The 15,791-nt window shown below is 39.2% G+C and overlaps 1 protein-coding gene across 3 annotated transcripts in view; it reads left to right on the plus strand.

Moving 5' to 3' along the window:
- Positions 1–10,101, plus strand: part of LOC111582199 (trinucleotide repeat-containing gene 6C protein-like) — a 57,058-nt gene extending 46,957 nt beyond the window's left edge. For all 3 annotated transcript variants that reach the window (XM_055010292.1, XM_023290779.3, XM_055010293.1), the window contains 4 exons: positions 200–415; positions 1,634–1,707; positions 2,103–2,242; positions 2,891–10,101. In XM_055010292.1, the coding sequence (XP_054866267.1) occupies positions 200–415; positions 1,634–1,707; positions 2,103–2,242; positions 2,891–3,239 (779 nt within the window). In that variant the 3' untranslated portion in view covers positions 3,240–10,101. The remainder of the gene's footprint in view (positions 1–199; positions 416–1,633; positions 1,708–2,102; positions 2,243–2,890) is intronic.
- Positions 10,102–15,791: the final 5,690 nt, after the last annotated feature.

Below are 15,791 nucleotides of genomic sequence, written 5' to 3' on the forward strand. Positions count from 1 at the left end.
GAAGAATGCTTTTAAAGGTTTTTATGAAATGATTTTATTGCTATTTGCCTCTTTGTTTGCACTTTTTAAAGCTCACCCTAGAAGAGTCCAAATAATCCCATTTTGTGCATAGAGGCTGCAACGTGTTACATCTACATCGTGTCTATAACATGATTTTCCTTTACCCGTCCTTTCTCTCTGCACCTTTCCTTTTTTATAGGTAAACTGTCTGACCTGAAATCCACCTGGTCTCCAGGACCCATCTCTCAGAGCCAAGCCTCTCTGTCCCACGAGCTGTGGAAAGTCCCTCAGGGGCCGCGCAACACCACAGCACCATCCCGGCCCCCGCCAGGCCTCACCAACAACAAGCCCTCCTCCACCTGGGGAGGAAACTCATTGGGCCTGGCCCAAGGTTGGAGCGGCTCCTACTCCTCTGGTGAGCACTTATTTTTATTAAATACCCAGTATAAAAATTTAATGTGAAACTCTCACATTTGGGAACTGTAGCACCACTCCACCATACTTTTCAACTAATCTGAAGTTTCAACTGCATCTTAAAGCAAGATATGAAAGAAACAAAAAATAGAGTCGAAAAACTTTGCAAAACTTGCTTACCATAGTCTGCTCAAATAAATTCTATACATTACTAAGTGTATTAACACTTGAATCCCAGGTCTGTCTTTGACCTGTTCTTTACCAAGGTCTCAAGACATACTTTATCGTTCAATTCTGTTTTATTTACGCAGACCTAATTCACAACACAAGTCGTCTCAAGAAATTACAAATAGTAACCTCAAAACCTTAAAATGTCAAAATATAGAGAAACTGAACAAACGGTTCCCTTTGAGCAAGCGCTTTTGTTTTCACAGCATTGCCTTATCATAATTACTTTATCAGATTAGACTAAGAATTGTTCAAAATTTGCTGAACTAAAACCATTTTCAGCATCTGTTTTTTACTGTGAGAATAAATCAGTAAGTTTCAGTGGATTTATACTGAAGTTAAGCACAAATCACTCACTGTGATCAATTTCACACCCATCAAACACAAATGACTGAAGATGCATAGGTGTGGTGTTGCTGACGCCTGCGACTGTGCAGTCACAGCGCTCGCTTTATACGCTAGCTGAACACACCCTGCTAAACTGACATCTTGAGGTTTACTGACTGTTCAAGAAACCACATTTATGATCGCATATGTGACCTTGTTTTGACATGAAATGTCAACTGTCATGCAACAAAAGGGAAAGACTACTTTCAACAGCGAAGACGAGAATTGTGTATGGAAGTTGATAACTATCGGTGGAAGGTGTCACAATTAACTCTGCAGTTGAACTCTCAGACCTCGAGCCCAGAGCTACCTGGCCTTCCTGTAAATGCATCGCAGTAGCAAATAAAATCTAGCACACATGATTTCACAGGAAATTCTATTTTGAAAGTAACACTTTGCCAGGGAATTATGTAATAAGGTTACTATGACTGTCACTTTGCACTGGCCCAGTGCTTATGAAAATAAAAGGCATCCAGACTTCTTATTCTGTATCTAACCTTTAAGACCAACTTGTTGGGACAATATTGCAGAAAATGTTACTTTCTTCCATTAAAATGCTTACTACTTAACATCATATTTGACTGTGTTTGCATTTCTGTTACAGAGGGAACCACATGGAGTACTGACAGCTCCAACAGGACCAGCAGCTGGCTGGTGCTGAGGAATCTCACCCCACAAGTATGCACTCCGTTCTGCTGTTTTTTTGGTAGATAGAAGCCACAGTGTACTGAATAGAGCCAATATGTAAATTTGTTCAAAGATAAATCTGCTCATGGAGGTCATATTTGAAAACAAACAAAAAACAATCATCAAATAATTGGTCTGATTACTTTAGGGTGGGGCACTCAAAATGGAACAAATACTATAATGCACTTTAAATAAAAATGCTTGCATGTTACTTATATAGTTGGAGAATGAAGAAAATAAAAGTGAAATGAAAAAAGAAAAAAAATCACAAAATAAAAAGAGCAGACAGAAGAATAAACAACTGAAAATACAATGTAAAACACATGAATAAACTCAGATATTGGTTCTAACAGCAAATTTTTTTTTCATTCTGTTTTGCGCCTCAGATTGATGGTTCAACTCTGCGGACCCTGTGCATGCAGCATGGCCCCCTGATCACATTCCATCTCAACCTGACCCAGGGGAACGCAGTGGTGCGCTACAGCTCCAAGGACGAAGCTGCCAAGGCCCAGAAGTCCCTGCACATGTAAGCCTTGGCAAAGTCACTTAGATCAGCCAAAACGGGCTTAGAAAACTGAAACTTAACACAATTTCAGCATTTTTTTCTCTTCACTTGCACTGCCTTTTTCCTATTAAAGGGAAGCAGTTATAACAGAGAAAGAAAATGGGGAACACTTCAGGAAAACTCCATGTTCCTGTTTTTCTTTTCATGTCTCCTCTCTGAGAACAGTTTAGCTTTTTGAACAAAAGCTGACTGTTATTTTTGGTCAGTCACATGGAAGAGGAGGTGGAGGGTCATGCTGTAGTCAGCTGTGCATTAGAATTACAGTGATTATTTTAATTGCTTCATGGGGGAAAAGACTGCTGAGGAGCCAGCGTAGGTGCACACTTGCTGTGTCGCAAATGTCCCTAATTTTGTGTAGCTTATAGTGGCACCCACTGCTGCTGGTTGTCATGGAAACAAAACACAAGTCGTGTGACCCACTTCTCATTATCAGCAGCACAATATGTGGTTACAGCAGCACGTAGCGAATTATAACGACGATGCGAAACCCTAAAATACAATCGTGGCATTTGTTATATTTTTGTCATGGTCACACCCAGTAAGTTCTTATTTTTTTTAATATAAAATTCACATTGTAAAACCAAGGATTTGTATCTTTTGTCCTATAAGGTGTGTGCTTGGAAACACCACAATCCTGGCAGAGTTTGCCGGTGAGGAGGAGGTGAACCGCTTCTTTGCACAAGGCCAGTCGCTAGGGGCAAACACCACAAGCTGGCAGGCCAACCCAGGAACCAATCAAAACCGGATGGGCGGAACAGCGCAGTCCCACTCTATTGGCCAGTGGAGCAGCGGTGCCGGTGGAGGCAAGACCAGCGGAGGCGACCTGCTGTGGGGCGGGGTGCCGCAGTACTCCAGCCTGTGGGGACCGCCTAGTGGAGAGGACGCCCGTGTGATTGGGAGCCCCACTCCCATTAACACCCTGTTGCCTGGAGATCTGCTGAGTGGGGAGTCCATGTAGGATGATGCCACGATACACTAACCAACCAACCCACCGCCACCATGTCATGTAAGCTAATGATGGAGGGTGGGGTGGACAAAAAAAAAAAAAAGAAGCGCGAAACAAAAAAAATTCATTATGAACAGGAGCAAAACCCAAGCAAATCATGTGGCGATAATCAGTATCAATTTGAACTGTTTTGAACTGTGAATTGTGAATCAGAAGGCTGGGGTCCCTACCACACAGACTGCAGACCCCAGTGCTTCTGTTTTACTTTGGTCCTTTTTTTGTTAGGTTTACCTTTTTTGAGGAAAAAAAACAACTTTTTCCTTTTGGTATTTTTGAAATGCATCATATGAAAAAAAGAACTGAAATGAGACACAACACAAAGAAACCTTTGAAGTGTTTTTAGTTTTCCATAAGTATACATTACATTCTGTGTGAAGTGTTTTTAGGAGAAGCAATCAAAGCTGCCATCTGAGACTTTCCTTTTCCCTCCAAAAAACAACAACAAAAAAATCATCCCAAAATAAGACTTAAAGTGACCATTCCCAGCATATCCATGGCCAATGATGTTGTTCAAAGACCTTTACTAGTTATGTTAATGTTTGTTTCTCAGCACTAATATTAGCCTTAAGTGCTCTCTGGCCCAGGTCCTTCTTAAGCCGCCTTTTTTAGTTTGTTTTGTAACTGAAAAAATAGCTGAAATCTTGCACAGTTTCACCTCTGAGCCAGCAAGTGGTACAGGACATGACTGGTGACCAGCGCTGTCACTGGGCAGTAAGAAGGCCTAGCCACATGACTGGCACTACCAATCATCTGCTTAATTATTTTAATTTGTCTCAAAGGGATTGACACAGGTGTTAAATGTTCTCTGTTTTTTTTTTAGGTTGAAATCTAAGCAAATTTTTGACATCTATCACAACATATAAGCTGAGAGAAGATTATTTGTCAGCCATGCTGCGTGTGTTTGTTTTTTGTGGTTATGTATGTCCGGTGGCACCTAATCATTGACATCTTCAAGCCCAGATCCTTCTGGTCACCTTAAACTTGGAACCCAGGTGTTTACTGGTGCTTTGTCGAATTTTCTATTGCCCAATGTGTTATGAAGCCCAGCAGCCACTATGGCCAGCCAATTTTCGGAGTTAAAAAAAAAAAAAAAACAACGCAATTTTACTTTAGAGTTACATTGTGCAATATACACCATAGACCTTTTTTCCGTCCATACTCGATGTCCACCGGACATTGTTTGGTTTTTATTTTTGTTATTTTGTTTTTTTGATCATTGCTGATTTCAGCAAAAAGACTTTGGAACTTCAAAACACCTTACCCCTTTTCAAAACTTGGATTCCTTCCAGGCCGCCAATCTCTCTGAAACTGTTGGGAAAAATCTGCAAAGAGGAGGAAGCAGCTGTTGAACTGTGCATGCGGCAAACTGTACTGAAAAGTGACACTGGGTACACAACAATGCACACTTCCTCTCTGCGTGCCACAGCCACACCCAACAGAGACTGAAACCACAGTGGGATTGGATGGTCCTGGGTATCTGGCACAATACCAAATAAGAGGGGTTTCTCCTAATGCAGTAGACCTACGAGTGTTCCTTGCGTTTGGTACTGTACAAACAGAAGAGACTAAGACTTTTATAAATTCAAAGGGTTTTATCATAGCACTTATGAAGAGCAAATCGCTTCAACTGCAATCTAATAAATCAAAAAAAGGAGCAACAAAAACATTGAAAACGGAAAAAAAAAATGCTCTTTTATGTACTGTATCTATTCCATGGAAATGTGTCTGGCGTTGTTCCTCTGGTAGCAGGATGAAGGGAAACAAAACTGAAATGTACCATTTGACTTTGGGGGAAAAAACTGCAGTCTCATTTTTTTTTCCCTTCTTTGAACTATATCAAAGTGAATATCACTGTTACTCCAAAATCGTTAGCCTTGTTCTGTTTGGAGGCACTAGACTTGCAATGTCAGCTGTCTCTGACACCCGCTGGCCAGTCAACCAGTCAGTCAGTCAGTGGGTGAGTCAGAGTGGGGTGGGGTGGGGGAGTGTCCACTGAGTGCCTCTTTGCTGTGGTCTCCTGGGTGTCAGGCGGCAGCCCCACAGCACAGCACTTCCTCCTGGGCTCCACTTGACCCACCCTCAGTCTGGCAAGAAATACAGCTCCTCCAGGACTGACCAATCACGGTTCTCTGCCACACACGGCATCACCACTGGGGGCCCAGCACCACTCGACCCCGCTGTCGTCCTGCCCTCTCCCCCCATCTCTCAGTTCTTTGACACAAAGATCACTTTAGCTGGAAGAAGTAATAGTCATATTTCTGGAATTTTTGCCAGTGTACTTTGTATTTTTTGAAAAAGATCATTTGACTTTTTTTTTTTTTTTTTCTCAATGTGTTGTATTGTTATTTTTGTCTACATGCAGTGGTCTACAAAATACTGGCTGCTGAACTAGCCCTTCACTGTTCATATGCAGAAACACTTTGGTCAGAGGTGCCTCTGTATGTTCATCCTGTGTATTGAATGCAAAATGAGGATCAATACTACAGACCGTTATTGATTGTCTATTTGTTTTTAACTGATCACGCTTTTGTGTTTGACAGTATTCTGTAGTACTTCTAGGTAGTAACTTGAGATGTGTTTTAAAAAAAAAAAAAAAAAAAAAATTTAAGGTGTCTCAGACGGGAATGTGGGTGTTTGTCGCTCCAAGCTGCTCCGCCTGCCCGCAGGCTGTCCCCCCTTGCCCTTTGCCTAGCTGCTACGCTATAACCTCCTCTCCTCCTCCACCTCAACCAGACCCAGTAGCCCTCCCCTGACCAGGCACCAACAGGCCCTCGTATCTGTTTCTATGCAAAAGACTAGAGGCTGGGGCCCTTTACAGCATGCCAGACCTGACTCGGGAACGAGCACTCCTCCCAGAGCTTGGCGTTCCCATCGTGGCACACCAGTATTCCCCTGTGCTCTCCTGTCAGCACTTCAAAATGGCCGCAGTTTCTGTGAAGTCAGGCTAAGCCACCAGAACACTGTCATATACTAAAGTCAGAACACTTTATCATAGGTCGGCCTTTTCTCTCTGTGCTGAAGACACTTCTGTCCAGCTCGATCTCAGGGTAGGGGAGTTGATGATACCAAGTATGAGAAGCAGCTCTCCGTATCTGTCCTTTCTACTGTGAGAGCATAGTCTTAAATTAAAAGGCCATCTGTGCAACAATATGTACAGACCTCATGCTTCGAAATTGAATCCTTATTGGAAGGGGAAAGGCTTGTATTGAATCCTTTTCCTAACAGGTGGCCTATTGTTACTGTTTGGGGGGGATATTATTGCATGTAAAAGATGCCAACATATTGTGCCAATATAAATTTGCTGTGTCATACTGTATCTTTATAGAGAGCACTTCTGTTACCTGTTCGGAGGAGCTTTGATAACCTTTGCGGAGGGTGCAGCGGGGGACAGGAGGGATCAAACAAAAGGGCGGCAGCATCACACCCTTAAATGGCTGAGGTTTTTTTTATGCTTTTGTGGGGAATGCCCCATGTTAAGGAGGAAATCTTTACTCAGTTGGGGGTTCCAGTTTGCTACAGTGCACAGTTGATGATGGGTAATCCCGGGTACATATTTTTTTAAAACCAAAAATGAAATCGCATTTTAACGTCATTTTTATGAAGTTTGACATAAAAATCTTAAAAATGCTAAAAAATCTAAATGAAAAAAAAAGATCTATAATATGTTAAAGCTCTGCACTTCTAGCTGAAACATCTCCGGTCTTCGGCCTCTACTACCACCATCTAACGGAGTAGAGCGGTGGCCGGGGTGCCTTTTTGTGGATGCTGTATTTATCTCGTTTTATGTTTGTGTCCTGCTCAAAGCGGGCCCACTGAACTGTACATTTCCACAGACCCAGATGGCTTGGGCCCACTGTATCAGCCTCACTCTCCAATTCTGCAGCAGCAGGACGGGAGAGGCACATTTCAAGAGGTACAAAGTCTTAAAAAAAAAAAAAAAAAAAGCTTAAAAAAGTTACAAAAAAACAAGAAAACGGGAAAAGGCTACCTTTCAGGACTTGAGGTCCTGCAGCACACAAGCAAAAATCACTATTGCCTGTTTCTGTAACTGCCTTGATCCAAGCTCAGACAGACCCAATAGCCGAGGACCTCCCAGCATCCTGTACTAACTGGAGAACCCTGACAGTGAAGGGGGTTTCCCATGCTGCACCAGCATCGAGAGGCTCTCCTCTCTACAGCTCTGTTCTACATAGCAGTATATATGTATACACCGCATATATATATACTGTGAGTACGGTGTGTGGTATCACCTCTTCAGACTTCTTGGATCGTAACCTCTGAAACTTTTCATTTTTGTTTGAAAGGTCTTGGTTTAATACAACTGAAAATGAGCAATATGTATTTTCCCCGCAAATAAGTGATACAAAGGAAAGAATTTGGGTCGGGTGTAAACTAATACTTGATTGAAAGCTACGTCTTTCATATGTGGAGTTGGATATGCACGTTCTGGTTTTGATGACATATTACAGTACTCTGAAGTGCTTGTACTGTATATGTGTGTATTTGTTTGTTAATTAGCCTGTCTGAAAGCCCAACGTGAATCACCTGGTTTAATGCATATTTTACCCAGTTGACTTAAAAAAAAAAAAATCACAAACATATCAAAACTAAACAAAATATTGAACAGAAATACTTGAATCATGGAGCGCCAATAACATAATGTGAAGTCAGTAATTCTTATTTTTTGTTCTCTCCATCTGACAGGTACACTTAGGGGCTTTTAGAGAGTATCAAATATGTAATGCATTAAGTTACAAATACAAAATCTTTGAAAAAAAAAGTCATCTTAGATGTGTGCTTGAGAGTCAGATGTTTGTATGAATGCGTGCTCAAGAAACTGTGTGTGTACAGGACACATGGCCTGCTGTTATGTTCCACTCAGTGTGTTATATTTTGTGTCTGTTTTTACTTTTTTTTTGGTCGTCCTGTCAAAAACTATTCTGATAGACATTGTTATCTTCTAACGTTGCACTGAGTGTCTTCTACCCCTCACTCAGCTAATCGTAGGTAAACGAGTCTAAGTACGGAGGGGTGATGGTGACAATTCATGTGTACATGTTTACTCAAGGACTTTTTTTTTCATTCTATCTGTAAAAAGTTTATCTACCTTATAGTGGCTTTTATTGTGGAATAATCCAATACAAGGATTATCATTAAGTATTGCACCATTTTGTTCCAGTTATACAAAAACAATGTAGATTAAAAAAAATTAAAAAAAAGAAGTACTAAAAAAATTTTAAAAAAGCAAAAAATGGGAAAAAAAACAACAAAGAACTGTGGCCATAGATAGCTGTAGGACTAGTAATCCCGATGTTAACTTCATGGAGAAATGGAAAGGGATAGTGGGAAGTGTGGGAGGTGAGTTTGTTACAAGACTCATTTCAGAGGTGCCTATCTTTTCTGTTTTTGTTTTGCAAAAGTCACCTGTCGTTTACAAGCATTTCATTTGTCTGAAGTTCAAGGAAATAGGAACTTATAACACGAATGTTGTTCAAAAAAAAAAGGACAAATTTAATTTTCCATCAAAAATGGACATGAAAATCTTGCAAAATGAAGATTTATGCTACTTTCAGAACTCTGGGATTGATCAGTGTTGTGTCATATTTCAATTTTTGATTTCTCTTTCAGTGTCGATAGACTATCTCTGTATGTATCAAGTTGTGATTTTATTACTTCTGTAATACTGCAATGCAGTTTGCTCACTATCTTGCACACTCATAAAAGATGTGGATTTTGTCTCAGGAAGGCCAGGGTTCCAGATACCAACTCCATCATTTCTTGGTTTAATGTTTGTGTGAAAAAAAGCAACTGAAAACTATTAAACTCCAAGCAAGCACTGAAGTTTATGAGTTTAACAGAATATAGAGAGTACCATTGTTTCTTTAAAACAACAAAAAATGTTCGTAGCAAGTTACATATTTACCAAATAAGACTGAGAATCAACTTTGAGAAAAGTGGAGCGCTTTACATGTGAAATCTAAGTAGAAATTGCTTTACATTTAAACAATGATCAATGGTTTGATTGACAAAAATGCATTTGTATGTTTTGTTCTTTTAAGTTTCCATCCTGTAGTTCAGGAGCATCGTGCAAGACTTTCTTTTTTTTCTTCCTTTTTTTAAAAAATCATCTCTCCTGTCTGTTAACATGCCTGTTCCTGTAGCAGGTATTCAATAGTTGAGAGATTTCTTAACATGTAACAGATGGTTTTCAGAGGCAGGTTGAAGTGGAGGAATAAAGCTGGTTTTTAAAGGATCATGATCTATGCACAAGTGGGAGGGAAGAGTCCAAACCCTGCTGCTGTACTGCAGGCGTTTGTCGACTCAGGTTCTGGGGTTCAGGGTTTGATGTAGGGTTGTTTTACTGCTTTTTTTTTTGTCTTTTGCTCAAATTTATTCCACTCCCCCCCTCCCCGCACCCCATCGTCATCTAATGTTTTAGCAAAACCTTACATTGCGTCGTCATGCTGTGTAATCCTTAACCAATGAGCGCTTCTCCTTCTGCTAAAGCACTGTGGGTTGTACTGAGAAAAAGCCCAGGACTTTTAAGGCTGTCTGTTTTTTAAGGGGAGGAGGGTGGGTGGGGGAGTGGGGGCACTTTGCCTTTGCCTTTCTCTTTACTTTGGGAAAAAGAAAAAAAAAAACATTAAGGAAAAATGTCTGTAACTGAAATACAAAGTTGTGGCTTTTAATGTCGTTCTTTTTTCTCCTCATAGAATGTGATTGTTAAAGACATGCACCGGAAAAAAAATGTTTCCATTGATTATGGAGCTTCTTTCGGACTATATTAATAAATTGCAAATTTTCTTGGCTGTTACTTGGCATCTTGTCCTTTTTTTTCCCCCTACCGTCTGTGGGTAAAATGATTTGAATGTTGGTTTCTAATATGTACAGAATGTAAGTGGTTGTTTTGAGTCATTGTGTGCAGTTTTGCAAATGAATGAGCAGCTTTGTTTGATGGAAAAATGAAGTTTTAATTTACTTTTAGCATTAAGGTGAAGAGAGTCAGGTACTTAAAGTTTCCATATTGAGCTCTACAGAGCAACATTTTTACATAATTTAACATCTACAAGCATGACTTCTCAGATGCACATTGCAGTGGGGGCTAAATATGCTTCCAACAATTCTTAAGAAAATACTAAATTGCAAAAAACTAATGGCTTAATTAATCTGAAACCATTTTGGGGTATTCTGCTCAACCAGGTCTGATTTGCCTGACATATATAGCATTTATGAAGACATTTGTGGGATTTTGGATTGCTATATGAAATGCTTTCCTGGATGGATTTTTCTTTTAATGGCTTGTTGACTCACTTTCAGCACCTTTTTTCACACATTGAAATTTGAGACTGTTTAAACAACATTATCCCATGAACTGTTAATGGTAAAAGCTTTGAATTTTCACTGTTATTTCCTACCATGCTGTTGATTCAGAATGGGTTTGAAAATTAAAAATATGCTCATAACAAATTATTTTATTCATTATATATCGAGAACCATTTACTCCACACCTACTACCTACTTGGATCCGGGTCTGTGTACGGATCTGGTAATTGGATTTTCCGTTCTGAAACGGGTATTGAAAAACAAAAAACGAGTGGTTATTTGATTTTCGTTTTAAAATACAAAAATTAAAATTGAAATACAAGACGTTTTTCCTTTTCATGATCAAAAAGGGATATACGATTTTTTAAAAATGCTTTGATTTTCGTTTTATATTTAGAATAACAAGAAAGTAAAATCAGACAGAAACGAAAAAAGGTCCGTTTTTTCATTTTGTGAGACCGGAAGTGGTCATCAGCAAGTGTGGAGCCAAACAGAGTACGGTGCATAGACTGTACATAATTTTTTTTTCGTGGGTTTTCATGGTCAAAATGAGAGATCAGGTGGCCGATCTTAAAATAAATCAATATTGATTTTTTTTATAGAGCGTTAAAGTTTTGCGAAGCCAGGGGGCGGGACTACTTGATTGACAGTCCGGTCTGGAATGATTGACAGGTCCTATGGAGGAGGCAGCAGAGACTCTGTTCTACTCGTCTGGATTAATTCTGATATAATAACTGTTGGTTTATTTGTCGGTGCATCAGCAGAACATTTTCCACAGACAGTTTTCCTGGCCGTTGGCTTGTTTTAACCAGTTTTCTACCTTCTGCTGATTCTACCAGCAGACACTGAAAGGACTCTGATAGTTCGGTAAGTAAATGTTTATTTTCGTATCGGTGCCGCTTTTAATGCACTTTATATGCAGCTTTAGTGTCAGATATAATGTGTGCCATGCACTCCAGATGTTGGTGGAGTTTGTTTCAGTGTGTGTTGACCAGAGAAGAAAGTTAGCATAGTAAATGTTAGCTTTAATGTTAGCGATGCTAACCGAGCTAGCTGCTCAGTTGTAGCCTGATTAAAGCTAACGTAGCATCAAGCTAACGTGTTGAGTTTCATGTAAACAGCTGAAGTGTGTTGTGTTCATGTAATGTGGTTCATTAAGTTCATAAAACTGTGGCTGGTTGACATTAATGTAACGTTCAGGAAACTTAAATGTGATTAAAACAGTAACGTTAATATTCAAGTTGTCAGTAATCAGCTTTAATTTGACACTAAAACAGACTGTGATAGTTTTAAATGACATCAGTTTCATTAATTTGTTGAAAATTGTCTCATTTGTTGTTGTGATGTTGCTGCTGATTCATTAAAAGCAGATGATCCGTGTTGAAGATACGTTTAGTTCTAGTATCAGAAGTACAAGAAGGAAAATGGAAGTTTAGTTCTGCTACATTAAAGATTTCAGGATTAAAATAACTTAATAAGTCTTTATGCCTCAAACTTTATTTTTACAATAAAGAAATAATGAAATAATCACAGATAATAAAAATATAAATAGCAGAGAAAACCTGAGAGAATAATTTCCTGAAAAGTCTGTGAAGGAAAAGCAGCTTTTTTATCCTGAAAGATCAGAATCAGCTCCAACATCTGCATCTGACAGCATCAAGTCAACCAGAAAGAAAAGAAAAAAGAAAATGACTTCTTTCTGATCACATCTGTTCCGCTGCTCACAGTCTGCTGCTGCTCACATTCTTCACATTTATTGTCCACTTTTAAAAGTTCAGCAGACAGGTGCTCTGCTTTGGAGTGTGACGATGTCGTCGGTGATGTGGAGAGTGAAGTTTCCATTTCACCCACAGCTTGCTTTAGGGCACCCGGGTCGGATTTGATGTTTGAAATACTGACCGACAGCTCAGATTTAACTGTCTGTAGGTCCGTTTTGATGGGTGTTAAACTTTCACTCAAAGCCGCCAGAAGCTGGGTCGTTACAGAGTGAAAGTAGCAATTCCTCCTTAAGGTCAGAGATTGCAGCATCTGAGGGCCTCTTCAAAGGAAGACGTAGTTGATGAAGGCGTTCTGGAGCAAGACCAGAAAGACCACGACCAAGCAGCCATGGGATCTTCAGCAGCGTCTCCCTCAGGTGGGTGTCAACGGTGTTCACAGTCAGGTCTGTGGTAATCCCGTCAAAAAACAAAACAGAAAAAAATCTAGATTATAAATCAACATGTAACCAAAGCACTCTGCGTATAACGCCTTAGTATAGGATGTAGTTCAGAAAATGTGAAAGTATAGTATACTTTTAAAGAATAACATAGTATTGCCTGTAGTTCATAGTATAGCTTGTCGGCAAAATACCCCAACTGATTATTATGAGGTTCAAAAAGTGCAAAATGATAAGATGTTGCCTAAAATTGTCATGTATGATATGTGGTTCAAAGAATGTCATAGTGCAGTATATTGTCAAAATAGTATGTTTTTCAAGAAAACATCAGAGTATATGTCGTCTAAAAAATGCCATAGAATAATATTTCATTGCACGAGTAAAAGTATAATCATTTTTAAAACTGTTCAAATTCTTATATGTTGCTAAAAACCAAAAAAGAAAACATACAAAAAAAACGTCATAGTAATATGTCAATTTAAAAAGCCTATAGTATAGCGTGTCACCCAACAAACGTCAGAGTATAGCATGTCGTTGTGAAAACATCATAGTATGGCCTTTGGTCCAAAAAACGTCATAGTATAGCATGTCGCTCTAAAAATGTCATAGTATAGCATGTCGCTCCAAAAACATCATAGTACAGCATGTCGCTCTAAAAACATCATAGTATAGCATGTCGTCCAAAAAACATCATGGTATAGCATGTCGCTCTAAAAACATTATAGTATAGCATGTTGCTCTAAAAGCGTCATAGTAAAGCATGTCACTCAAAAAATGTCATAGTATAGCATGTCGCTCTAAAAACGTCATAGTATAGCATGTCGCTCTAAAAACGTCATTGTATAGCATGTCGCTCTCAAAACGTCATTGTATAGCATGTCGCTCTAAAAACGTCATAGTATAGCATTTGGTTCAACAAACGACATAGTAGAGCATGTCGCTCTAAAAACATCATAGTATAGCATGTCGCTCTAAAAAAGTCACAGTATAGCATGTCACTCTAAAAATGTCATAGTATAGCATGTCGCTCTTGAAACGTCATTGTATAGCATGTCGTCCAAAAAACGTCATAGTATAGCATGTCGCTCAAAAAACGTCATAGTATAGCATGTTGCTCTAAAAACGTCATAGTATAGCATGTTGCTCTAAAAACGTCATAGTATAGCATGTCGCCCAAAAAACATCATAGTATAGCATGTTGCTCATAAAACGTCATAGTATAGCATATTGCTCTGAAAACGTCATTGTATAGCATGTCGCTCTAAAAAAGTCATAGTATAGCATGTCGCTCTAAAAATGTCATAGTATAGCATGTCGCCCAAAAAACGTCATAGTACAGCATGTCGCCCAAAAAACGTCATCGTATAGCATGTCGGTCTTGAAACGTCACAGTATAGCATGTCGCTCTAAAAACATCATAGCATAACATGTCGCTCTAAAAACGTCATACTATAGCATGTCGATCTAGAAATGTCATAGTATAGCATGTCGCTCTAAAAACGTCATAGTATAGCATGTCGCTCTTAAAACGTCATAGTATAGCATGTCGCTCTAAAAACGTCATTGTATAGCATGTCGCTCTCAAAACGTCATAGTATAGCATGTCGCTCTAAAAACGTCATTGTATAGCATGTCGCTCTAAAAACGTCATAGTATAGCATGTCGCTCTAAAAACGTCATAGTATAGCATGTCGCTCTAAAAGCGTCATAGTAAAGCATGTCACTCAAAAAATGTCATAGTATAGCATGTCGCTCTAAAAACGTCATTGTATAGCATGTCGCTCTAAAAACGTCATTGTATAGCATGTCGCTCTAAAACCGTCATAGTATAGCATTTGGTTCAACAAACGTCATAGTATAGCATGTCGCTCTAAAAACATAGTATAGCATGTCGCTCTAAAAAAGTCACAGTATAGCATGTCGCTCTAAAAATGTCATAGTATAGCATGTCGCCCAAAAAAAGTCATAGTATAGCATGTCGCCCAAAAAACGTCACAGTATAGCATGTCGCTCTAAAAACATCATAGCATAACATGTCGCTCTAAAAACGTCATAGTATAGCATGTCGATCTAAAAATGTCATAGTATAGCATGTCGCTCTAAAAACGTCATAGTATAGCATGTCGCTCTAAAAACGTCATTGTATAGCATGTCGCTCTCAAAACGTCATTGTATAGCATGTCGCTCTAAAAACGTCATAGTATAGCATGTCGCTCTAAAAACGTCATTGTATAGCATGTCGCTCTCAAAACGTCATAGTATAGCATGTCGCTCTAAAAACGTCATAGTATAGCATGTCGCTCTAAAAGCGTCATAGTAAAGCATGTCACTCAAAAAATGTCATAGTATAGCATGTCGCTCTAAAAACGTCATAGTATAGCATGTCGCTCTAAAAACGTCATTGTATAGCATGTCGCTCTCAAAACGTCATTGTATAGCATGTCGCTCTAAAAACGTCATTGTATAGCATGTCGCTCTAAAACCGTCATAGTATAGCATTTGGTTCAACAAACGTCATAGTATAGCATGTCGCTCTAAAAACATCATAGTATAGCATGTCGCTCTAAAAAAGTCACAGTATAGCATGTCGCTCTAAAAATGTCATAGTATAGCATGTCGCTCTTGAAACGTCATTGTATAGCATGTCGTCCAAAAAACGTCATAGTATAGCATGTCGCTCAAAAAAGGTCATAGTATAGCATGTTGCTCTAAAAACGTCATAGTATAGCATGTTGCTCTAAAAACGTCATAGTATAGCATGTCGCCCAAAAAACATCATAGTATAGCATGTTGCTCATAAAACGTCATAGTATAGCATATCGCTCTGAAAACGTCATTGTATAGCATGTCGCTCTAAAAAAGTCATAGTATAGCATGTCGCTCTAAAAATGTCATAGTATAGCATGTCGCCCAAAAAACGTCATAGTATAGCATGTCGCCCAAAAAACGTCATCGTATAGCATGTCGGTCTTGAAACGTCACAGTATAGCATGTCGCTCTAAAAACATCATAGCATAACATGTCGC

This window comes from Amphiprion ocellaris, chromosome 4 (genome assembly GCF_022539595.1).
Source record: "Amphiprion ocellaris isolate individual 3 ecotype Okinawa chromosome 4, ASM2253959v1, whole genome shotgun sequence".
Lineage (NCBI taxonomy): Eukaryota > Metazoa > Chordata > Actinopteri > Pomacentridae > Amphiprion > Amphiprion ocellaris.